The 27,237-nt window shown below is 37.5% G+C and overlaps 1 protein-coding gene across 12 annotated transcripts in view; it reads right to left on the bottom strand.

Annotated features, from left to right (window-relative positions):
* The window catches only part of cdc42bpaa (CDC42 binding protein kinase alpha (DMPK-like) a), a 171,518-nt gene that overhangs the window by 119,005 nt on the left and 25,276 nt on the right, over window positions 1-27,237 (bottom strand). For all 12 annotated transcript variants that reach the window (XM_073928165.1, XM_073928166.1, XM_073928167.1 and 9 more), the window contains exons 2-4: window positions 21,508-21,599; window positions 9,320-9,403; window positions 8,821-8,916 (exon numbers count right to left, since the gene is read on the bottom strand). In XM_073928165.1, coding sequence (XP_073784266.1) covers window positions 8,821-8,916; window positions 9,320-9,403; window positions 21,508-21,599 — 272 coding nt within the window. The remainder of the gene's footprint in view (window positions 1-8,820; window positions 8,917-9,319; window positions 9,404-21,507; window positions 21,600-27,237) is intronic.

Here is a 27,237-nt window from a genome sequence, read left to right as displayed (position 1 = left end):
TGGGACAGCATGGAAATTGCAAAAAAAGAAAAAGAAAGTAGTGATTTCTAAATTTATTTGACCTGTATTTCATTGCAGACAATATAAAAAACACAATTTAACATGTTCCTTGTTAATTTTATTTTATTTATTTTTAATAAGCATGTATCCCAAATTTGGTTCTAGCAACACACTTTAGAAAAAGTTGGAACAGTAAGGCATTTACCACTCTGTAATGTTGCCATTCCTTTTCATAACACTTTAAAGGCGTTTAGGGACTGAAAACACCAAGTGATGAAGTGTTTCAGGTGTAATTTGGCCCATTCTGTCCTATAAAGTGGGCAACAGTACAGGGTCTTCGGTGTCACATTTTGCACTTCAAAATGCACCACACATTCTCTATTAGAGACAAGTCGGGCCTGCAGGCAGGCCAGTCAAGTACCTGCATCTTCTTCCTCCGCATCCAGAACTTTGTAAAGTGTGACTTTGTAAAAATATATATTTACTTTTAACATTTTATTCAAACCAAACTAAAATAAATGAAATTTACTCCAGAAGATTTACTCGACCTGTTTAAGATCACTTGGGAAATATTTGAGAAAGTATCAATTAAACAATTTTAATTGATAAAGTAAAATTTACAGGAGGACTAATAAATTTTGTCTTCGACTGTATACGATGGAATGACATGTAGCGGTCTAAAATAAACATTAATAATAAAGAATGACAGAACAACCAAATGAAACAACAAATAAATAACAATGAATTCATATCTGGCTAGTTAGAATGACACACAGACTTTTTACATTTCATTAAGTTGTTTCAATGTAACTGCTTTCAGTCATAAACAGAAAATCACTACTCAAATTAACATTCTGAATGTAACTTAATTATGAAGATTAAATCAAGACTTTATGAATGTTGTTAAATCATATTAACATCGACTGAACTCCAGTTGAATCATATTCCTTGCCATGTCATCATTTAAGGCAGGGGTCACCAACATGGATCACATGTGTTGCCCGCAGGCCTGTTCTAAGAATAGCTCACCATAGCGCCACTTACCAGTAAGCTCCATCTAATATAAAAGTAATCATTTAAAAATGTTAATATTTGCAGAGATATATAAAAATAAAGTGTTGCACATTGATCCATTAAATACAGGGTATTTCCTACCCTGTTAAATCATTGTTGAAATTTGTTATTTGAGAAATGTTTATCAAACTGGTAGCCCTGCACATTGATCGGTACCCAAGAAGTAGCTCTCAGTTTCATAAAGGTTGGTGACCCCTGATTTAAGGTATGTAATGCCTAGTTCACACTAGAGGATTTTAAGCCTGATTTGAGCCCGATTTGGAAGTTAACGAGCTCGCCGACAGATCGGGCTGTGATCGGGAAGAAATCTGCGGGTGCTCGGAACTCGCCGCTCTTTATGTGTGAACTACTGAACAACGCATCAACGAGGCTCGCTGACGCGTCGCCGACACCTCGCAGATGGAAATCCAACATTTAGCATGCTAAATATTGCAGAGCCGTCAGCCGACTCAACCCCACGTGTGCTCAGATGTAGTGACGAGCTGCAGCCAATGAGAGAGCATATCAGCATGAGCTGAATGCCTGTGTGTTTAGGAGCTCAGCAGAAACATCTGTGATTGGTCAGAATGGGCATCAACGCACTCGCTTCATTCTGCGTTAACACAGACATGAGAGTAGGCTATATTAACAGTGGAACTGTAACTATTAGAATTACTATGCTGCTCATTCTGGCCGTTCTTATATAAAACGCCTTATTGTCACAACATATTTACATTCAAAGCTATTATTGAGATATTAAAATTAAGCTTTGAATGTCTGGCATCATATTTAATGACATCATTACCCTAAAAATATAACCTTTTTTGGTTATACAGCCTATAAATATGTAGATAAGATACTAAAACACTTAAAGGTCTTGGCTTTCATTTTCACTTTCAAACAGGAGCTATTTCGCGGCACAGAATATGCTGATTTGTAAGATATCTTAAGTAAATTGATGCTTTTGCCATCAGAAAGTTTTGTTTATGTTAGCAGGAAGTTGCTAGGCAAGAAAATGCACACATATTTAAAATCACAGTGAAAAGTATCAGACATGCATGCAGTCATTTTAACCAATATGGTAATTTAAGGCAGAAATGCTCAGTTCTTTACTGTTTTGTAATAATAAAAAAATAACAATGTTAGAAAGAAATACACTGATAGTTAGAAAATGGAAGGTTGTTATAAATATGTTAGTTTTATTTCAAAGAGTTATAAAATTACAAAAATTAAAAACTCTCTGTGTATCTATCTACTGGAACCTTGCAGATGAGTGATTAATCCGCTGATAAATTAGCTGATTTGACGATGTTTTTAAATGCTTTCTCCAAAGCTTGAAACGCTGTCAGTGATGTCATCAGCACACAAGCAGCCAATAGTGTTCAGCTTTTTCTGACGACTCCTCCCTCAATTTTATTGGCTGTGGTTTGGTAGCTTGAATGAGCTGATGGGGAATGAGTTGTTGTCAGATCATGTAGTGTGTGACCCCCTCTTGTGGATCATTCACAGAGTGTTGCGTAGTGTGAACACCTCAGAGATTAAAAGACACAAAGTCAAGTCATGTAGTGTGAACAGCACAGCAATCTGCTGATGTTTAAAATCCTGTAGTGTGAACTAGCCTTAATGGAGTTGCTTTAAAAGTTGAAGCCTACTTTTTAGCTTTAAAATTTTAGCAATACCAAGCTCCCAAACATTGGGTTTTCCCAAATGGTCTTTACACATGGCACCAATTCAATGCATTGCCAATGATTTAAAGTCCTCGATTATCTGCTTTTATTTAAATGCATTCAAAGTACGAGAAAACAATCCATTAATCATTCAATCATTTTCCTTTGACTTAGTCCCTTAATTATCAGGGGTCGTCACAGTGGAATGAACCGCCAGTTATTCCAGCATCCGGAGGAAACCCAAGCTAACACAGGAAAAACATGCAAACACCACACAGAAACGTCTACTGGCCCAGCCGGGATTTGAACAGCGACCTTCTTGCTTTGAGGCGACAGTGCTAACTAACCACTGAGCCACCATTCCGCCCTATCCATTAATCAGACAGCTATATTTTTTTATGCTGACAAATGTATGATCATTTGAGGTTTTATGCAATTATGGTTTTTGTGGTTCAGATAACAACCTGCAGGGACAACAATCACACCATTCAGACCTTTAAAACAAACTCTTTGCTTGCTGAGGAAAACCACATGCATTGAATGGGCCCCATTATTTTCACAGTAATTCCTCATAAGGGAACTGGCCAGAGGTGTGGTTCTCTGAGACCAGCATCTCTGAGGTCTGTCTGCGCTCACACAACAGACTGAGACTGTTCAGGGTGTTCACTGCAACTACATAATTATTGCTAAATCAAGACTAATAGAGATGAATTTCATCTGAAAATGCCCCATGTCCACACTATATCATTTTACCGTCATCCACACTAATATGAGTGAAAACACTTTCGTTTAGTTATGGCTGGACAATAATTCGATATCAATATATATGGCAATAGATTTGATCTCTACACAAGACTTTCGGCCAGCGGAGAAATTAAAATGGTCGTGCCGAACCAAGTCTAGTTTCTCTCAAGGTTTTTTTTCTTCACTCTCCTATTGGTGAAGTTTTTTTCCCTCTCCGCTGTCGCCTCTGGCTTGCATGGTTCAGGATCTGTAGAGCTACACATTGATGGATTTGCTCTTCAGTGCTTGGACTCTCAGTAATGACTTTAAACTACACTGAACTGAGCTAAACTGAACTGAACTTAAACACTTAAAACTGAACTACCCTGATCCAGTTACTATGACCATTTATGTGAAGCTGCTTTAACACAATCTACATTGTAAAAGCGCTATACAAATAAAGCTGAATTGAATTGAATAGATTTTTTTTTTCAATAATGGTGATATGATTTTTAAACCCATTTCCGGTATTTCTATATACATTTGCATCTGTATGTTTTATATTTATATATATATATATATATATATATATATATATATATATATATATATATATATATATATATATATATATATATATATTAGGGATGTAACGGTATCAGAATTTCACGGTACGGTAATACCTCGGTATGAATGTCACGGTACGGTATTTATTGAATCATTTACAGGAAAAAACAAAACTTATGAAAATACTCCAAAAAAGAGCCAAAAGTGTCAATGACATACAAATTAGTCATCTATCTGTAAGCTTTGAAACAGGAACTTCAATTTTAATAACAAAAAAATATTAAACCATGTAAAAAAATAAAGTTTCAATTTAGTATTGTTGAAAACTCATCACATTCAACATTTAATCACTCACTCACTTAGATAGAGATGGGTTTTAAGGAAAATTATCATATAAATATATTCTGGTAAAAGCTGGTATCTCTGGGTATTTACAATGTCCCCTGCAACAGAAAAAAACCCTCTCATTTGGGACTGAGGTTTCTGGGACAAGAGAGATATGACTTAGCCCAGGTTGACAGCAGTGGGTAACGTTGTGCATTGTCTGGATCTGTAGCGACAACAGACCGCAAGGGATTATGGCCAAGCCTGGGCTGATGGGAATTGTAGTTTCCGGTAACGTTACCTCCTGTTCGCTTCATTCGCCTGAGCAAATTTTCTCAGAAGACCTATAGTTTTACCGAGTCATGCGACTACGGTAATATCGGAAAAAAATAATATTGCGGTATGACGGTATTTACAATACCGTTACATCCCTAATATATATATATATATATATATATATATATATATATATATATATATATATATATATATACTGAACATGGAAAGTCTTTCAGTGACAAATGATACAAGGTATATATATATATATATATATATATATATATATATATATATATATATATATATATATATATATATATATATATATATATACCTTGTATCATTTGTCACTGAATGACTTTCCATGTTCAGAATGAGTGTGATGTCACTTGCGTGATGATGTACATCACAGACACGCTGCCACTGCCAGCGCTCAGAAGTTGCTTAAGCTGCTCCGTCCCAGAAAGCTACAAAAGGCTACAAAATGAGAGCCCTAAATACAGATATGGGGGAACAAGCTTCCACAAGTAAGAATGCAGACAAATTGGTTGATGAGAAAGTAAAGACCAATGCAGTGGTGTGAAAGTTGTTCGGCTTTTTAAGTTCCGATAAACTTATAGTTTCGGTGCTCAGCAAAATGTGCGAGAGATTGGTGCGGACTAGCTGCGGGAACACATCAAATCTGTTCTGTCCGATAGAACATACTGAGAGTCAGAAGCAATGCCAGAAGATGAGGCATCATAAACGTTTAAGTCAACCTGTCGCCTCACCATCCATCTTCCCGACACCAAACACAGATGGCTAGAGTCGCCGTGTAGGATTTACATCAAACTTCGCTTATCAACAAGTGAATATACACCTATAAATGACTCGCATAAAAACCTTTACTATGTTCAAAACATGTATGAAACTTGCGCATTTATAAACTTGATGCATGCATACACCCACATACGCAACCAGAACTATGAATATATACAATAGAATAAAAAGATGAAACAAACTGTGCTTTAAGCATCTTCACTGTAAGAAAAAAAAAACCTTTAGCTACAAAAAGTCCTTCAGTCAAGAGCAGTGAGGGATTTTCTCCTGTTGTTGTTTGATTAATAATGATAAAAACAGGCGGCAGATCTCTTTCGCACTTTTAAAAACATGCATGATTTGAATGTTCAACAATGAACGATGCACATCCCGTGCTGCAAAAGTTACATTACAGTACAAGCTTTTAGTTATTTTCATGTGAAACTGAGCTTTGCAGAGCAACAAGTGTGTACAACTGGAAAGGGGGCGGTATATGATGCAATAATCATTTATCTCAATTAATGATTTTCCTAATCGTTAGAAGCCAAAATCGAAATCAAATTTTCGATTAATTGCACAGCCCTAATAAATACAGTTTCATTATTGACACCTGCAGCTTTTGGCGTTGGCTTTTCTCTACGCAGGTGAGCTGGCAAAAGTCCTGCATATGCAAAGTGTTCATGCAGACATTTAAGTATTGTAAACTAATCAATCATTGTGCATATCTCGCTACAATACTATTGCATAATTCTATTTCTATTTTAAAATTAAATAAATTAAATGAACTTTTAAGTGATTACAAAGGTATTGTGTGAAAATTGGAGACCAAAAAATGCTTCATATTGTACAAAGGTGAATGTACTGTATTGGGGAAAAGTGTTGTGAAATGTTTAACAAAAGTAGATCATTTGATTTATGTTAAAGTATTTTTTATTCTTTATTGTACATGAAAAATAAAAATTAACACAGAAAAAAACTTAAAAAAAAAACATTTTTAAAATGTGTTTGATGTTTTATATTTATTGAAAATAAATTGATGCATTTAGGATATCTAGTAGCAAAATGTCTTTAAATAGATCTTAAGGGAACACATTTGACACTGTTAAGGTACAAAGTGTCACTGTAGTGCTGCCTTCATGAATCATATTTGTACCTTTGATGAAGGTACAATATTGTATTTGCAGGTTTTAAAAACCAAAAGTACATTTTGGTAACCCATGGTGCAAATCCTTAAAGGTACAAACTGCAATGGTACAAATTTGTTTCTTTGTCCTAAGGTACAATTCTGTTTCATAAAAAGGTACTGCCCCAGTGACAAAGGTTTGTACCTTCTTTGGCATAACATTGTACCGTTTTTTCTGTGAGTGTAAGATTCATGCTATTTTTAGTAAAAAATGGCTACAGTAAAGTTCAAAGAAACATTTATATATTTATTAGGTAACAAACACCTGACAATGCAACAGGCTTAACATATATGACTGTAGATTTGCATGTTCTCTCATTAATTAAATAAATGTAGAATATGTTGGACATTGTATCTTCAAATAAAATGCTTAAGAAAAATAGAGAGAAAAGCTTAAACTTCCCCTTCTTCTGTGTTACATGTTGACTCAACATCTCAACCATTCATTCATTCATTCATTCATTCATTCATTCATTCATTCATTCATTTTCTTGTCGGCTTAGTCCCTTTATTAATGCTAGGTCGCCACAGCAGAATCAACCGCCAACTTATCCAGCAAGTTTTTACGCAGCGGTTGCCCTTCCAGCCACAACTGATCTCTGGCAAACATCCACACACACATTCACACACACTCATACACTACCCACGGAGGGAGAACATGCAAACTCCACACAGAAACGCCAACTGACCCGAGGATCGAACTAGCGACCCAGCGACCTTCTTGCTGTGAGGCAACAGCACTACCTACTGCACCACTGCCCCGCCCACATCTCAACCAATTATGCAGATAATAATTGTCAACACATTTTAATAAAGGTGCACTTTTAAAAAATTGATTACTTCTATTTACATTATGCTTGCGTTACCAAGGCAACAACCCATGTTTTATAAAATTCATTACAGAGAGCTCCGTCATCACTTATAACCACCATCGTAGTGAATGAAACTTCGGCAAAGAGAGAACGGTCGGCTCTTCACTCTTATTCAGCGGGAATAATGCATATTCTGAACTGCAAATCAAAGGGCGCAGCGAACAGGACAACTCATTCATTCATTTTCTTGTCTGCTTAGTCCCTTTATTAATCTGGGGTCGCCACAGCGGAATGAACCGCCAACTTATCCAGCAAGTTTTTACGCAGCGGATGCCCTTCCAGCCGCAACCCATCTCTGGGAAACATCAACACATACACACACACTACGGACAATTTAGCCTACCCAATTCACCTGTACCGCATGTCTTTGGACTGTGGGGGAAACTGGAGTACCTGGAGGAAACCCACGCGAACGCAGGGAGAACATGCAAACTCCACACATAAACGCCAACTGAGCCGAGGATCGAACCAGCGACCTTCTTGAACAGGACAACTTTTTTTTACCAAAAAACATCACATCCCTAGTATTAGTGTAGACATTAGTCCCTTTCACACAGTAATACCGGTAAATATCTGGAAAATTTCCGGAACGACTTTACCGGTATATTCAAAAAAGCGCTGTTCACACAGGCGAGGACGTTCAGAAATTTTCCGGAAAAGAGCATTCACACATCTATTCCAAAATACCGGTAAATTCTGACATCATTCAGCACAAATGAGCTTTAAACGGCTGCGCTTGTATTTGTAAACATTTGACTAAATTACAAACTCTGTGGATGATCAATATTGTGAACAACTTTCGCAGGATCACTTCAGATGTTCATAATATGTGCGTATGCAGGCGCTCATAGGCGCACGCAAAGCTTGAAGGTAACCAAACAACGGCTTATCATAAGCATCTCATCGATGATTATTTACACAGTTGGCATTAAGAAGAACATATAAACGTGATCTGACTAACTTCTAGCAGCTAAATGTGTCTGGAAAAATATTCAAAGGCTTTTATCCTCACAAACCGCGCGGACGTAAATGCGTCTGACTGTTGTGATTGGCTAAAGCAGACGTCTCAGTCAGCACGTTCTAGACGTGCACACGCTTATTACGGGAATCTTCCTTCTGCATTCACACAGCGCAGCATTCCGGCAAATTGCCGGTAATGTTACAACTTCTCTTTCCGGAAAATAGCCAGAACGAATTTACCGGTATTTTCAAAAAGGACCTGTTCACACATACAACCTTTCCGGCAATTTTCCGGAAAGGTCTGTATGTGTGAAAGGGGCTATTGTTTGAGTCTGATGTACTCAAAACTTTTCTTAATGTGAGTTTCAAGAGCAATCAGAGGGCTGAAGCCTACCAGGAAGTTGTCATCCTGAAAAGCGTAGTGTAGTGTGGTGATCCACTGACTGTCCCCGTTCACCAGCACATCCCGTTCCTCCCGAAAACATGCTGTCTGGAGAGGAAAAAAAAGATTCAAACTTGTTTACATTTAGCATTTAAAAATAAAGTGATAGTTCAGCCAAACATTTTAATTCTGTCCTCATTTACTCACCCTTCACTTATTTCAATCATTTATGAGTTCTTCTGTTAAACAAAAAAAAAAGATCCTTTGAAAAAAGCTGAAAACCTGTAACCATTGACCTCCATAGTATTTGTTTTTCCTACTACTGAATTATGGTTAAAGGTTTCCAGCATTCTTCAAAGTATCTTCTTTTTTGTTCAACAGAATAAAGAAAATCCTAAAGTTTTGGAACCACTTGACGGCGTGTAAAATAGTGAGTAAATTCAGTGAGTAAAAAAGCTATCCTTTTCCTTACTAAGCAAATCAAGACAAAATGGATCAAGTGGAAATGTACCTCTGCTCGTTTCAGCATCTCCCACTTGTTGAGGATCTTCATGGCAAACACCTTGTCTGAACTTTTCACCTTTACAACTGCTACCTGCAACGCACCAGAAAACAAAGAGATCTGACACACAGCTCCTCCATTAAGAAAGCACGAGGGGATATCTAGAGGTCCTGATAAGACGATAAGCCGCTTTGTGTTGGTTTTGTGAATCTAGATTACCAGATCATACGTGGAAGTGGTTTGTTATCAGTGACAGCCGAATGAAAAACTCGAGTTACAGGGCAGGTCATGTTACTATGGGTGTACAAACACACACACACACACACACACACACACACACACACACACACACACACACACACACACACACACACAAACAACACACCACACACACACACACACAACACACACACACACAAATTCTTGATATAATTCATACTGAAGAAAGCATTCAGGACTCAAAACAAGTAAAGACACAATCAGCTGACAGAAATTTGATCTGAAGTCAATAACAATTTCCGACAGCCTAAAGGTTATTTTAATAACCCAAAACAGCAACTCTGAAAAGCCAAATATGACTTAGAAATCTGACCCAAACCACTTTTGAAGTAATGTCTGGAGTCTATGTAACATTATATTATACCTATAATATTGTATTACCTAAATTGTATTAAAATTATTAATGTATGACAAACTTTTACAATTAATTATTACATTTAATAAATTGTTATATTGTATTGCAACATATTATTTTAGAGAAGTGTAGCAGAGGCCAGCTAATGAAGTGCTGTGCAGGTAAACCTCACTCCTCTGACCTGGACGACCGGCGGGGTTACATTAGCCGCATTTCCACTATCGGGCCAGTGCGAGCCAGGGCTTTAATCGGGCCGGGCCGGGCCAATAGCCCGGGAGGTTGAGAAATGAGGCTGAAATCATGTCGCGTTTCCACTGACGGGCTAATAGCTCACAGCGCGTCACGCAAACACCGCCCACAGAACGTCCCCGAATCAAACGTCACACAACCCGCCCACTTCAGATAAAGCACACCATGGAATCATCGCGAAACGAAACCATTAAAATGAAGACAACAGAAACAAACAAATGACACGTTACTGTACAGCAGTACATGAAATGTCTATACGCACAGACCTGTGTATTTCCATTCATTACATTTGTTTACTCGCCGACCAACTGGCATTGTGCATCGACTGCTCTCGCCGAACGCTGGGACCCATCACAGAGAGCGCACACATCCATAATATAAAGCCACAGAAATGGCTTATGACTCGATATGGCATGTATTTTATAACATCCTCGTTTTGATAGAAGTCGTTTTAAGTGTTTGAGCATAAGAGCGAGTAGTCTTATAAAATATAGCCATATTTGTTGCGCTCGGCAGCTATTCACTAAAGCTCTTTATTTAAAGTTTCATTTATAAATTTAACCACGTCATATTAAAACATAAACAGTTGTTTGAGTATATAGAACACATTTTGTGTGTGGGCTTTCCCCCAATGCGTTTAAAGCAGCGAGCGCTGCGCAGGACTGAGTGACAGAAAAAAAGGTATAGGCTAGATTCTGCTTTCACTCACCCAGATAATGCTTTGTTTGCGCGATTTGATTAATATCATCGCATCCAAATACTTTATAAATAATATTTCAAACCTTCTCCGGTGTTAATTGTTTTTATAAAATATCGAAAATCTTTTTTTTTTTCAGACAGGTCTTTGTAAAATGTAAGCTATAGGCTATACTATATGTGGCTTTAAAACGGTTCGATTTATGTATTGTATATAGGCTACCTACATATAGCTAGCTTTTGTTTATTTTATATTGGTTTATTTATTTAATGTGATTTTATATTTATCCGATATTTGTAATTCTTTAAATTATATTTCATTAAAGCTTAGGCTATTTTATCAAGATATGACACTATATTGTTTAAAGTCTACGAAAGTGGGCACGTATTTTGTTAAGTTTTATGTCCTTCTGTTGTATTTATATTGTGCATTATCTCCAAAATAAATAAAGAAAAAAGCCGCTCGCGGCATAACAGAGCTGTGAAGGAGCGCTTTTGCCCGGTCTCTCACACACATACAGGCATTAAACGCGCACAAACAAACATTTTAAACTTGACAAAAACTCTCGTAAACCTTTACTGTCTGCTGTGTCTTTATGGTGTAAAGCTTATTATGCGTTATTGAAACATAAAGGAGGACGCAGCAAAAAACGTCACTATAAATTAAAACTACTTTATTATTTTATGCAGCAGCCTTACATTTAGAAGGGAAACATAAGGGTGATCCTACGCAAAAAGACCCCAGACTATAAGGCTAGATGTTTTCTTTCCCTTATTTCTTTATTTGTTTGGCTCATGTACTCATGTGCGATCGGAAAACTGTGCCCGCCTCTTCTTTCACTCCGCCCCGAAGCCCCAGCTGGCCCTCCTTGGCCCAAGATATTCGGCGGGCCGAAAAAGGCCGGCCGCTGGCCCCAAGAAAGCCCCGCTTTGGCCCGATTAGGCCCCGGAAGTGACAGTGGAAACCCCACTGGCCTTGGCTCGCCCTGGCTCGCTCGCTTTAGGCGCGATAGTGGAAACGCGGCTATTGGTGCCGTGACCTGGATGGGAGTGAGTATCTTTAGCCTCCTTGTTAGAGCAACCGACTACCATCCGGAAGGTTGCCGGTTCAATTCCAGTTCTGAGCTGGTTGGGTGGTGTAGGACTGGCGGGGTTACAGATGCATTGATTGCAATTGTATTGGCAGATTTTTTTATTTGTTGCTAAGCGTGAGCTGCTGTTATCAATTTCTGACAATTTCGATTCTCTTTCTAAGAACTGCAATTGACAGCACATACAAACGGCTATTTCTTAAAACTACGCCGACGCCTTTTGACAAACACTTGCCTTTATCCATTTGCTGAAACGCGTTGGTGTAGTTTTAAGGAAAAGCCATGTAAATAAAGGCTTTTTAAAATGTTTTCACATTTTCCGAGTGCCTTGGACTCACTTTATTCCGATGAAACAAAAAGCACCGACACATTATTTAAGCTACCCCTGAGCACTTTTTGTTTGATTTTTAACAAAATAATCTAATTAAACCTTTTCATGGTAAAGTAATGGATTAGATATAAATAAATATTTGATTAACTGTTTAAAATGATAATTATTAAAATGAACAATAAACTAAAAAGGGATCATTTTCCACTTATATGCTAATTAAATGTTTTTGATAAATATTTGTGTGTAGAGTTTTGATATATACTTTCCAATATTTTTAAAATACATCTCTAATATTTTTATTAAATACATTATAAAATTAATAATAATCATTGCATATATACGCTTTTGTGGACACTCAAAGCGCTTTACACATGGGGAGGACCTCCTCATCCACCACCAGTGTGCAGCATCCACCAGCCATATTGCGCCAGACCGCACACCACACACCAGTTGATTGGTGGAGAGGAGACAGAGTGATAAAGCCAACAATAGCCGCGTTTCCACTATTGCGCCTAAAGCGAGTGAGCCAGGGCGAGCCAAGGCCAGTGGGGTTTCCACTGTCACTTCCGGGGCGTAATCGGGCCAAAGCGGGGCTTTCTTGGGGCCAGAGGCTGGCCTTTTTCGGCCCGCCAAATACCTTGGGCCAAGGAGCCAGCTGGAGCTTCGGGGCGGAGTGAAAGGAGAGGCGGGCAGTTTTCTGATCGTGATTTTTTTTGCTGCGTTCTCCTTTATGTTTCAATAACGCATAATAATCTTTACACCATATTAAAGACACAGCAGACAGTAAAGGTTTTCGAGAGTTTTTATCAAGTTTAAAATGTTTGTTTTTGTGCGTTTAGATGCCTGTATGTGTGTGTGAGACCGGGCAAAAGCGCTCCTTCACAGCTCTGTTATGCCGCGAGCGGCTTTTTTCTTTATTTATTTTGGAGATAATACACTAAATACAACAGAAGGACATAAAACTTAACAAATTACGTGCCCACTTTCGTAGACTTTAAACAATATAGTGTCATATCTTGATAAAATAGCCTAAGCTATATTAAAATATAATTTAAAGAATTACAAATATCGGATATATATAAAATCACATTAAATAAATTAACCAATATAAAATAAACAAAAGCTAGCTATAACAATGTAGGTAGCCTATATACAATACATAAATCAAACCGTTTTAAAGCCACATATAGCCTAACTTTCATTTTACAAAGACCTGTCTGAAAAAAGAAAAAAAGATTTTCGATATTTTCTAAAAACTAAACACCGGAGAAGGTTTGAAATATTTATATAAAGTAAATATTTATATAAGTAAATATTTATAAAGTATTTGGATACGATGATATTAATCAAATCGCGCAAACAGAGCATTACTTGGGTGAGTGAAAGCAGAATCTAGCCTATACCTTTTTTTCTGTCACTCAGTCCTATGCGCAGCGCTCGCTGCTTTAAACGCATCGGGGGAAAGCCCAAACACAAAATGTGTTTCATATCCTCAAACAACTGTTTATGTTTTTATATGACGTGGTTAAATTTATAAATGAAACTTTAAATGAAGAGCTTTAGTGAATAGCTGCCGAGAGCAACAAATATGTCTATTTTATTAGGCTACTCGCTCTTGTGCTGAAAACTTAACACTTCTATCAAAACGAGGATGTTATAAAATACATGCAATATCGAGTTATAAGGGAGAATTTCTGTGGCTTTATATTATGGATGTGTGCGCTCTCTGTGTTGGGTCCCTGCGTTAATGGCGAGAGCACTCCATGCACAATGCAGTCGGTCGGCGAATAAACAATAAATGTAATGAATGGAAATACACAGGTCTGTGCGTATAGACATTGACGTGTCATTTGTTTGTTTCGGTTGTCTTCATTTTAATGGTTTCGTTTCGTGATGATTCTATGGTCTGCTTTATCTGCCTGTCCTTATTCCCGCTGAAGTGGACGGGGTGTGTGACGTTTGATTCAGGGACGTTCTGTGGGCGGTGTTTGCGTGACCCGCTGTGAGCTACTAGCCCGACAGTGGAAACGTGACATGATTTCAGCCTCATTTCTCAACCTCCCGGGCTATTGGCCTGGCCCGGCCCGATTAAAGCCCTGGCTCGCACTGGCCCGATAGTGGAAATGCGGCTTATGATATGGGGATGGTTAGGAGGCCAGGACGCTGGGGGTTAAACCCCTACTCTTTTTAGACTAAACCCCTACTCTTTTACGACTACAGACAGTCAGGACCTCAATTTAACATCTCATCCAAAGCACGACGCTTACTGAGTATAGAGTCCCCATCAACATACTGGGGGGTTAGGACCCACACAAACTGCAAGTTGAGCGCCCCTTGATGGTCTCACTAAAATTATAGTACATATAAATCAATTTATCAGCATATTTACAGTTTTTAAAATGTAATAATACGTTCTAGAGAGCAAAAACAAAGTTATAGGAAACAATGCCAGCACATAATGGACCAAGAAATTGATGTTTGGTCCTCACATTTAAGCATGAGCATCATGGGAAAAAGGAAGGAAAGTGGAACAGATGTGTATTTGTCTTAAACCTAAGGTGTCCAAGCGAAACAACGGTGTGATTCACTCCCCGCGATTAAATAAGCCAACACAAGCATGCACTGAAAGGTCTGCACATTCCAGGCTGAGCCAGGATACGAGCATTACTCCAGACCCAAATCTCATTCTTCAGTCTCCCATACACTTGATTGGCAATTAAAATTAATCAAATCCCATAGAAACAAATATAAAATTCTGATTACACTTGCTAAGAAAGGCTTAAAAGGGATAGTTCACCCAAAAAAAATCATTCACACATTATATACTCACCTTCAAGTGATTCCAAACCTTTATGTTTTTTTTATTATTATGTTAAACATAAAAGATATTTTGAAGAAAGCTGAAAACCTGTCACATTCATAGTAAGAAAAACATATACTATGGAAGTCAATGGTTACAGGTTAACAGCATTCGTCAAAATATATTGTTTTGTGTTCAACAGAGGAAAGCATCTCAAACTGGTTTGAAACAAGTTGAGGAGAAGTAAATAATGACAGAATTTTTCAGTTTTGGGTGAACTGTCGCTTTAAGACTATCAACTGAAACATCAGACAAACATCTGATTAAAAAGGACCAAGAGACGGGAAAGTGACTTTTAAAATAGCAACCAGTACACTGGCATTGTGCCCTCAAAACACACAGCCTTACAAGGGCCAAACTCCCACAATGCAGACTCTGAAATACAGTGATGGAAATCTACTCATTAAATATGACATTTAGCTTCTGTCATAACCCTGTCAACAATACGACATACAGTTGAAGTCAGAATTATTAGCCCTCCTGAATATTTTTTCCCTAATTTCTGTTTAAGGTAGAGCTGTACGATTCTGGCTAAAATGAGAATCGCGATTTTTTTGCTCAAAATAAAGATCACGATTCTCTCACGATTCTGTAGATGTAAAATAAAGGTTAATATGAGTCGGCATGTATTATTGTTTTTTCTCAAACATATGGTAAAACGACAATATTAATATTATGTGCAGGCTTGGCTAATCGGGAGGACTGGGAGAATTCCCGGTAGGCCGGTCTGTTTTTTGGCCGCGAGGGCCGGTGTTCCTAGCTCCAGAATCTGTTGCTCTCAGCAGTCAAACTTTTTGAAAATAATTTATTTATTTACTTGAACACAGCCTCCCTTATTCATTATTTTACCGCAGCTCTGCTCTTTTTATCTATTTTCTCGTAGCCTTGTGGGCAAAATGTACAGCTGTTGTGGTACAGTGGTTAGCACGTTAGGTTATGACGCGGCCAACCCGGGTTCGGTTCTTGTCCAAGTAACATTTTTTATTTAATTTTTTTTCAGACATATAATACTGTAAGGGTTGTTGAACATTTGAAGTTCTAAAACAGCTGTTTTCTCAAAAAAGACGTGATAGTGTAATTAGAAACTGAATTGGAAATGACCTTATTTTAATATAGTCAGTCATGAACTGAGGTGGGCCGGTCTAAGGCTTGAAACTCCAGGGCTGAAAAAGAGTCCCACTCCGGCCCTGTGTGCAGGTCTACTGGTTTCTATAAATAATTATATTCTACTTATAATAATTCTGATGTTGAATTATGCTTGAGATAGATTGGAGGTGTCCATGTCGCTGAGTAACGTGTGTGAAACAATGAGAAGACTCGTGCAGCCGCCTTTGCTTCTCTCCTGAACTTGAAAATATGATTGGCAAAATTGTAGAAATGCTGGATTAAGATCGTCTAGGGCACAGGTATCAAACTCAGTTCCAAAAGGGCCGCAGCTCTGCACAGTTTAGTTCCAACCCTAATTAAACACACCTGATCAAACTAATTGAGTCCTTCAGGCTTGTTTGAAACCTACAGGTAAGTGTGTTGGAGCAGGGTTGGAACTAAACTGTGCAGGGCTTCGGCCCTCCAGGAATTGAGTTTGACACCCCTGGTCTAGGGGTTCGAATCGAGATCGCGATCTTTTTCAATTAATTGTGCAGCTCTAGTTTAAGGTAGAGATTTTTTAACACTAATCTAAATATAATAGTTTTAATAACTAGGGATGCTGAATAAGTTTGCGGTTCATTTCACTGTGGCAACCCCTGACAAAAAACGGGACTAAGCCGAAGGAAAACGAACGAATATGAAAAACATTGAATATTTTTTGTTTATTTTATTTTAAAAAATTGTGTTTTCAGTAATGTGTGTTTTTTAATTTCAAGGAGATTTCTCTAGTTATATCGTTTCAGTCGTTTATTATGCAGTGACATGCAGTCAAATATTTCGTTAAACAGTCCTTAGGGATGCGGTGACATGCAGTCAGATATTTCGCTGAACAGATCCTCCACTTTTGGCGCTCATAATCATAAAGCTCTTGTGCTGCAGGAATGAGGAGGTCTGCTGAAGCCGCGCAGCTGTCATGCTGTGAGGAGTTCTCGTCTTTAATAAACTACGGCAGTTTGCGTTCACTGAACAGTAAGAATGATTAAAAAATTCATATGAAACAGTCCCTTAAAAGTCACGTCTCGCTTTCAGTTTCGGGCTTTGGCTCGTTTTGCACTCACACACAAGTGTACCGCGTCAAAGCCCAAGTGAACCGCGCTCAAGCACACCTCTTCCAATCGGGCCAGGGCCGGCCAAGTGAACCGTGCTTGAGCCCGATTCAGCGCACTCACACTTCTCAAACGATCCGGGAAACGGGCCTGGGCACGGTACGGATGGCATAGTGTGAGTAGGCTCTTAGGGTAATTAGGCAAATCATTATATTACGATGATTTGTTCTGTAGACAATCGGTGCTAATTGCTAAAGGGGGCTTTATAACATTGATCTCAAAATGGTTTTAAAAAATTTAAGCTGCTCTTATTCTAGCAGAAATTTAAAAAAAAAAAAAAGACTTTCTCCAGAAGAAAAAAATATTATAGGACATGCTGTGAAAATTTCCTTGCTCTGTTAAACATCATTTGGGAAATATTTGAAAAATAATATCCACAGGAGGGCGGATAAGTTAGACTTCAGAGAAACCAATTCTAATTCAAAAAGCTAAACCAGTGCCTGTGATCAATCTAAAATCAATAAGCGAAATTGATTAAACTAACATCAATCATCAAGCAATCATTGATCAGAAATTGTTCTAAAAGATTTTGGCAGTATGCTCCAGCCAGGCTCCTGTCAGAGTCTAAAAACTCAGGATCAGACGGGTCGGGGTGACAGGTCAACCTTAACACAAAGACGACCCCTTTGACAACTACAAAGAGCTCCTTTCAGAGAGCATGACACCCATCAGCATCTGCTCAGTGTACTCTCATTCTGCAGATGGTGACGGTGTCAGGCGTTCCACACGTAAAATACGCAGGAGGGAAAATGGGGTTGATTTTGGCTGCTGAACTGTTAGCTTAGGTTAAACACTTTCACATTTTCATGGGGTAACAAACTGTACTTTACTCAGTCTTTGACATGTAAAATAATGTGGCATGCGTTTGGGTCTTGAAGGAATTCTTTACATAAAAGACAACCCAAGGGTCCTGACCACTTCTCTGGAACTTAAAAGACTGTTTGGCCGCATCCCAATATGCAGTTCACTGGTAAAAGAACTGAAAGGTTGAAACTACATACTGAACCATAATATTTTAATTACATTTTTACATTAATTCAGTAATCACTAGACCCACACTGCTCATTATTGAGTCATTTACTTATGTAAATGTGTATAAATATATAATTTTTTATATTAAGTTTAGTAATAACTAGGGATGTAACGGTATCAGAATTTCACGGTACGGTAATACCTCGGTATGAATGTCACGGTACGGTATTTATTGAATCATTTACAGGAAAAAACAAAACTTATGAAAATATTCCAAAAAAGTGCCAAAAGTGTCAATGACATACAAATTAGTCATTTACATTTACTTTACAGTACGCGCGCGACAACACAGCTGATAAGAACTCGCGCGACAACACCGCTATTCAGTACGCGCGCGACAACACAGCTGATAAGAACTCGCGCGACAACACCGCTATTCAGTACGCGCGCGGCGACAACACCCGCTTTAGGGTTTTCCAGCTCTTTTTGATCCCCGCTTCTAGTAGCACACTCCATTTCCGCATTACTGGATCTGTAGCGACAACAGACCGCAAGGGATTATGGCCAAGCCTGGGCTGATGGGAATTGTAGTTTCCGGTACCTCCCGTTTGCTTCATTCGCCTGAGCAAATTTTCTCAGAAGACCTATAGTTTTACCGAGTCATGCAACAACGGTAATATCGAAAAAAATTAATATTGCGGTATGACGGTATTTACAATACCGTTACATCCCTAGTAATAACATTAAATCATATGCAAATTTTGTATATGACTTATGTACAATTAGGGTTGTCACGATACTGGAATTTGGTACCAATAGAGACTGTTCATTCATTCATTCATTTCACTAAATCATTTATGTTCATTTAAGCTTAGTCCCTTTTTTATTCAGGGATCGCCACAGTGGAATGAATCCAGCATATTTTGCACAGCAGATGCCCTTCCAGCTGCAACCCATCGCTGGGAAACATTCATACATACTCATACACTACGGCCAATTTAGTTCATTCAATTCACCAACAGTGCATGTCTTTGGATTTTGGGGAAAACCAGAACACCTGGAGGAAACCCACGCGAACACGGGGAGAACGTGCAAACTCCACACAGAAATGCCAACAGACCCAGACAGGGCTCGAACCAGCGACCTTCTTGCTGTGAGATGATCGTGCTACCCACTGTGCCACCGTGACACCCACTAATCGATACTGAAATGGTAAAAACATCCATTTCCCTCTACTATTTGAGCGCGTTCTTAAACGCCGCTTATTTGCCATTGTGTCCATGTGCTCAACAGAAATGGCTGTGTTTGCCCGTAAAGGTCATCCGTTCAGCAAGCTCATCACTGTTTACCCAGTGTAACCACAGATACAGGGACACTGGAGCATTTTAAAGCCGCAATTCATCAGTGGATTGCTATAGACAAACCAGCTAATCAATGTGACTTTGAAACGCTCCAGAGTCCCTGTATCTGTAGATACACTCAGTAAAGAGTGGTGAGTTCGGTGAACTAATAATTTTCTCAGCCAATCACAGTGATTTCTGCGGAGCATTTGAACACAATGCCAAATTAGTGTTGTTTAAGAATACATTCAACTGAAATGATAGCTGGAAATGGACATTTTTTAAATTTCAGTATCGATTGATACCGAATCCCAGTACCATTCAATCATATGTACAATACAGTTTGTAATATTTGCTGTCGTTTGGTAGATATATTATATAAGAGACGTACTTTGCTTACCAAACAAGTGAATCTGATTGAATTTGCATAGTAAAACCATAAATAAAAGTTTTTTTTGTTTTTTTATTTCATGTGTTAAATTTTTGTTACTATTATTTTTTTTCTGCACAAGATTAGTAACAAAAAGGCGGCAGATTCTGTCTGACATCACTCCCAAACTGTGAACAGAATGACATCTCGAAAGTTACTTTTTCACTTACATCTCCATAAGAGTCGTCTAGTACGAGCCATTTGCCAACCAATTGAAAGATCTAAATGTCCTGGATATTAGGAATGCACCGATATGGATATTTTGGCCGATACGACAACTCTAATATCCGATATGCTGATAACCGATTTATTTTCTGTTTCCAGTGGTTCGCATGTTAAAATAAATCAGTATTTTAAAATGCTAAATCTGATGTGTCAGAGAAAAAAAGACACATCAATTAACTTTGTTATTAAATATTAATTTCATATTAATCTGAACAGTTAACAGTTTATATTTTGTTAATGAGCAGCGGTTGTCAATTGGGAAAATACCCAAATGTTTACACGTTATATACACGTTACAAAAAACACAACAAAACTCTAACAAACATCTACAAACATAAGAAATATAGTTACTTACTGAGATATTAAAACACAGCAATACCACACAAAACAAGAATGGACTTTGAAGAAATAAACAATGAGAGGAAGCTCCGTTACAGTGCACTGGACAAGTCTGAACAATGACCCATGTATATTCGGCTTAAAGGAAGATATCGGCCTAATTTTGACATCGGACCGATAACGCTAACATTAAAGATAGCATTCATTGGCTGATATCGATACGGCCGCTGATATATCGTGCATCTCTACTGGATATGACAAAAACTTAGTGAGAGTTTATTTTTATACCTAAAAAATGTCATGACTTTCCTCTAGCAGCTTCTTGATATTATTTAGCATGCACAAATCTAGCCAAGATGAACATGCTGTTTTAGAAATTTAATGAAGATATAGGATGAACGGGTGGATCAGTGGTTAGCACTGTCCTCTAACAGGAAGAAGGTCGCTGGTTCGAGTCCCGGCTGGGCCATTTCTGAGTGGAGTTTGTATGTTCTCCCCATGTTGGCATGGGTTCTCTTCGGGTGTATCGGTTTCCCCCACAGTCTAAAGGCATGCGCTATATGTGAAATGAGTAAACTAAATTGACTGTAGTGTATGAGTGTGTGTCTGAATGCAAGAGTGTAATTGGGCATCCGCTGCATAAAACACCTGCCGGAATAGTCGGTGGTTCATTACACTGTGGCTACCCCTGATAAATAAGGAACTGAGCCAAAGGAAAATGAATGAATGAATGAATGAATGATTACACCCAACACTGCATAAGAATAATGCTTACCTCGCCGAAAGCTCCTCGACCAATGACCTTCAGTATCTCGAAGTCCTCCTTGTGCAATCGCATCTGTTTCACTTTAGAGGTGAACGGTTTGGCTGGAGAAAAAAAAGACAGCATGAAGTTATTGCTGAAGACCTTCAAATCCATTACTTCTCAATGGTGTGCCATATTAAGGGCCTGGACTTCTCAAAAGGGATTTGTAGCAGTTTCAGTTACAGCACATAAGTCAAAGACTCAGAAGCATCCCTGGGCAGGTGTGAAGAACAGATTGATGATATACTGGAGTAAAAAGTTTTTAGTGCCATGATTGAGCTAAAAACCTGCCCATTGTAACTTATTCTTCTCACAGCAAAAAATTTAGGGCTGAAAAATATTGGAAAAATCTGATATTGCGATGTTTTATTTTTCTGCGATAAAGATTGCGATATGAATACAGTTTTCCGAGATAGTTTGAACTCTTTATTTTTCTAGCGAGTCTAACGAGTATTTAGTAGGAATGCACCAATCGCGATACTTCGATCGGATATTGCTTCAATAGCCCATATTTTTGCTGGATCGGTTGTCGGCCAGTTGGTACCGATCTTACACATGCACTATATTTTGTGCTTTTGCCATTTAAGTCATGAAGGTAGCCTATTATAAGGCACTTGAAAGTAGTCATGTAGTCCTACTATAATTCAAATGTTCTGAAGCTATTCTATAGTTTAATGTGAAGTAAAAAATTCTCCAATATTTTTTTATAATTTATAATTTTATAAATTTTATAATTTTGCATGAAATGGGTTAATTTTGACCTGCAACAAGTTCATTGCTGTTGCAATCATGTTGCGCTGTGTCTGTTAGACCAGCAGATCACATTCGCAACACCAGAACAGAGAGGGTTATACCAGCTCTTCTCACACAAAGTAGGCCTCCTTGAAATTTTAAATTAGAAAAGGCTCAATAATAAATCGGACAGATCCTCAACGCACTGATTTCATCCGTTTGTGCTGTTGTTTTGGATGTGTCCGCAAATGCATCAAGTGCTTCATTCACGCAATGGCTGCGAAGACGCGATGTGCGCCGCTCCGTAAAACTATTCTCACAATGTGTTTCTCTCATCCTTCCGACCATCCTTCAGACCAGTTCCCCTCGTTTAATATATTACTTCTGAGGGGAATACTTTCAGTGCTGCGAATAGTTTGTAAAGTCTGGCTCATTGTGGTCAAAGTAGTTGATTAAATTAATAAAATTGAAACTGACAGGTCCAATATGGATTGTCACTAACAACACTATTAAGCCGAATATAGGCTACTCTGAAACTGTAAATGTTTCACAGTCATTTTATTTATTATTTTATTTAACAAACCAGTTTTGAGTTTTGGCGCTGAAGTATATAAGCACACCTTGTTTTGTAGATAACTGACCAACTAAAATACATTATATTTCATTTGTTCCAAAAATATATTTTTTCAAACAAAAACAGAAATCCCATTGATTCTTTTACTAAAGACCATAAATTATTTGAGTTTTCACCAGAGCTATACTGAATTATGTTTAAAAAAATAAATAAATACATAAAACGGCACAGTATCAAGATCGGATCTGCATCGGTCCATACTCAGATATATGGTATCAAGATCGGATTGGTTCCAAAAGAAATGGTATCGGTGCATCCTTATGATTTAGGTACAGAAATTGAGCAATCACAATGCGTTGCCTTGTTTCTAGTCCAAATATCAAACAAATATAGATTTATTTTTCACTTTCAGAAATAAGTCAAAATTAAGTGAGATTTTCCTTAAAACAAGCTAAACAATCTGGCAGTGGGGAAAACAAAATAATCTAGTTTTAGGTTTGAAATGCAGATATTTGCACATGAAACAATACAAAAGAATATTCTAAAAAACACATTTTTTATAAATGTAAATTGACACTATATCATCTTCATTGTAGAAATAATTAAATGCAATTAATCTTTGTTACATGCACGCAAAATAAATAATTTCTTGTGTCCAAATGTTCTAAATTCTCTTGAAATGCTCTGTCACAGGCCTTAAAATCACATGCAAACGATAAACCTTCACTTTATTATGGGTAATCTTAGCAGTGACTCTAAAAATTCTGTGTTTTGTGGCTCCTGGTCAACTATAATCCAGATTCAACTTTGTAAATCCTCCGATGTGATTATTGCAGATGGGCACCATGCAATATCAATGCTGACACTATATATTGTGCAGCCCTATTGGGGATACTGTGCATGAGTTTTCTGCTATGGTCCTGGGAAAGAAATATCACAAGACTAAGACTTCAACATATCTTTTTGCTGTGGACTTGAATGTGGTATCAGACTCTACCAAAAGGGTAGGTTTGATTCCTTATGCATCTATAGGAAATGTATTCTATTAAACTGGAAACAGGAACACCCTCCAATATAAGAATTATTTAAAAGTATCATAAATGACACACTGCATTTGAATTATTTTGCATATGTTTTTAAAAACAAACACATTTTAAGAGCCCTGGAATATTTTTAAACCCTTTATCAACCCTTTGACCTGTGCCTACATAATATTGTTATCACAATGACCACTCATATGCTGTTATTTGATTTCTATCTGATGCTACTTAATGCTGAATATTCCTTTTGGTAACTTTACATTTTTCTTTAAAACAAGCAAAATTATACACGAATGGGGTATTAAATCTTTTTTTTATTGTATGAATAATTAAATTCAACATATCTTTGTTTTACCTCCAAATATACTTTTTGTGCCCAAACTCTCTTGAAGTGTTCAGTCTATGGCCTAAAAACACATGCAAATGATCGACTTTTACTCTGTTATGGCTAAACTTAGCAGTGACTCTACAGATCAGATGTATTCTGTAACTCCTGGTCAACTATAATTCAGACTCAACATTGCATATCTTGTGATGTGCAGATGCGCATATTGCGATATCGATGCTGAAATTATATATTGTGCAGCTCAAAAAAAAAAAAAGTATAAATATATCAAGTCAATACATTTCTTTTTATGACAATTAACACAATAACATAGCAAAAAACTATTTACAGGTGTTCTAAGTAGCTTATAATAAGCAACTTATAAGCCTATATTCTCATATTCCCCTGACATGCAATTAGAGCTCACAGGCAAACCAGTAAGTGTGGGTTTTATAATGAATTGCAGCACAAAACTTGTCATTAACCCTGTTATTTTGACCCTAGACTCTTAGAAATAATGGTCCATTTCCACTGAGTGGTACAGTATGGAACGGTACAGGTCGGTATGCTTTTATGGCCGTTTCCACTGTTAAAAGGTATCAAAAAGCTAACTGTACCATACCACTTTTTGGGTACCCTTTCCAAAGAGTACCTAGCACAACAAATAGATACCAAAAGGTGGAGCTAGACGTGCAGCTGAACGCTACTGGTTTACAGATAAACGTCAGTAGATTGTGCAAAAGCCAGGAGAATGAAAACGAAGGAAACGCCTTTTTAAATACACATCCGAGACATTACACTGTAATAATAAATACATATAATAATGAGCCATGGTCAACCCGAGCTCAAACAAACCTCGTCGTCATTTTAATAAACAGCCACAAAGCCAAGAAGAGCAGAATCTACATGTGTTGTGTTGTTGTTTAGAAGGCCGTCTAAAGCGCGAGCAGTTTCACTTTCTCCAGAAAGCTCGCGAGCACTCCCTGTGCGTCTATATTGAAACAACAAACGTCTTGAGCTGACAATATTAATATGCGAGTGATTATTAAAGCACTTCTGACATCTGATCTTTCCAGAAACAGACAAACGTGAGAGTGAAGCGCGAAAAAACTTGCGAGAAGCTCAAGAAAAAACAAAGGAGCAAATGATTCTTTCAGCAACCTAAAAGATAAACAAACTGCCATGTTTAACTATTACCATCACATTTTGGACTATTATGAACTCGGAATGACAAGATGTTAACGTTACATGTGCTGATGAAGAATAAAGATGAGAGGTTTGTACTGAACTGTGTATGTTTCGTATTGTTTATGAAATCAAATGTAAGGTTTGGGGATTTTATTTGTAATTGGTAACATTTCAGAGACTGTAAGGTTTTTTATTTTATTTTATTTTATACAATCGTAGATGTTACAGTGGGCAATTTTTTATCATTGATCTGCAGCTAAATTAAAATCCTATTCATAGAAAGGTTAATAAAATACATTTATTTATATATAAGTATTTATGTAAAGCATTTGCTTAGTAATAAGTGCTTCTCGTATACGATTTGTAAACTTCAAGCGAAACAGACGTCCACTGCAACTTTGTCAGACACCACACCCACCAAAAGAGTACCATTGGTACCCTTTGGCAGTGGAGACACAAGTCTGATAAAGGTGACCCATACAGAATCGTACCATACCGTACTTTACCACTCAGTGGAAACGAGGCATTATAGGCCTATATTCACTATATTCTCTTGGCACCCAATTAGAGCTCACATGCAAATCAGTAAGTGTGGGCTTTTTAATGAATTGCAAGACAAATTAGCCATTAACCATGTTATTATGACTGACTCTGCATATCATATCAGAAATAAAGGTACAAGATCTGTCACTGGGGTGGTGCCTTTTCAAAGGGGACACATTTGTACTACTTAAAGGGTCTATATTGGTAACTCAAAGGTATGTATTATTACCAAAAATTTCAAAAGGAAAACATTTGGGCTTTTTAGGTATTGATATGCACCCTTGAGGTATTAATATGGACCCTTTGGGTACAAATTTGCACCTCTTTAAAAAGTGCCACCCCAGTTTTCTGAAATTGTGACAGAGGTGTTTGTATGTAATAATTGTGTTTATCATAATTGTGCATAATCACAAGCTATAAATAGCAAGTATTATTGGGGCTACTGCAAGAACACTAGACTCAATGGTTTTCATTTTCAGTGTCTTTCCAATCTCATGCATTGAGAATTAATTATTGCTTTTGTACCGTTTTATAAAGCACGCATGAGGATGTGCAAAGGGTTCCTATTAAAAGATGAAGAGCATGCACACTCAACTTAAGGCTGCATGTGATTGCAATCCAAATGGCCAATGTCAATTAAAACTTCTCAACTGGAATTAGACATTTAGGCTTGATTTATAATGATATATAACAGATTTTCCTTAATTTCATTGCTTTTCTTAACACAAATCTGCCCTTTTAAAAAGAAATTTTCAGAAAGTTTTGGGAGTGGGATTTATTTTTTAGTAGTAAACAAACCCTCAAAACATTCCAGAACATCCTCACAACGCCTAGTAACCAGGGCTGCACAATACTCGAAAAATCAACAATATGCAATATTGTTGTAGTGTTTTGATAACAGTATTTATTACGATATAACTTGCAAAATGCTATTTTATTAGCATTTTTAAAAAAGATAATTTATTTATGTAATGATCATACTAAAACAAACAGATTTTTTTCAGAGCTTAATAAATTTTAAAAATATTAATGACAGAAATCAGACTTTAAAACACAACGAACGACTGACGAGCTTAGCAGAAATTCTGATTCTCATGGCCTTTCTTCATTTTCCTCTCTTGCCTCAGCGTTAGTATTTATTTTCAGGTCTACATCCACCTAACAGCACCTACTGGTGAGGTGGAATGAAAATAGTAAGGCGCCATCTGATTGGTCCGATTGGATAAACAACCTATGTATGCAGCACACAAATTGCTGCTGGCACATAAAAGTAACTTAATGCATTGCACTTCTCTGTG

Source organism: Danio rerio, chromosome 17 (genome assembly GCF_049306965.1).
Source record: "Danio rerio strain Tuebingen ecotype United States chromosome 17, GRCz12tu, whole genome shotgun sequence".
NCBI lineage: Eukaryota > Metazoa > Chordata > Actinopteri > Cypriniformes > Danionidae > Danio > Danio rerio.
This window is presented reverse-complemented; position numbering and strand designations above follow the sequence as displayed.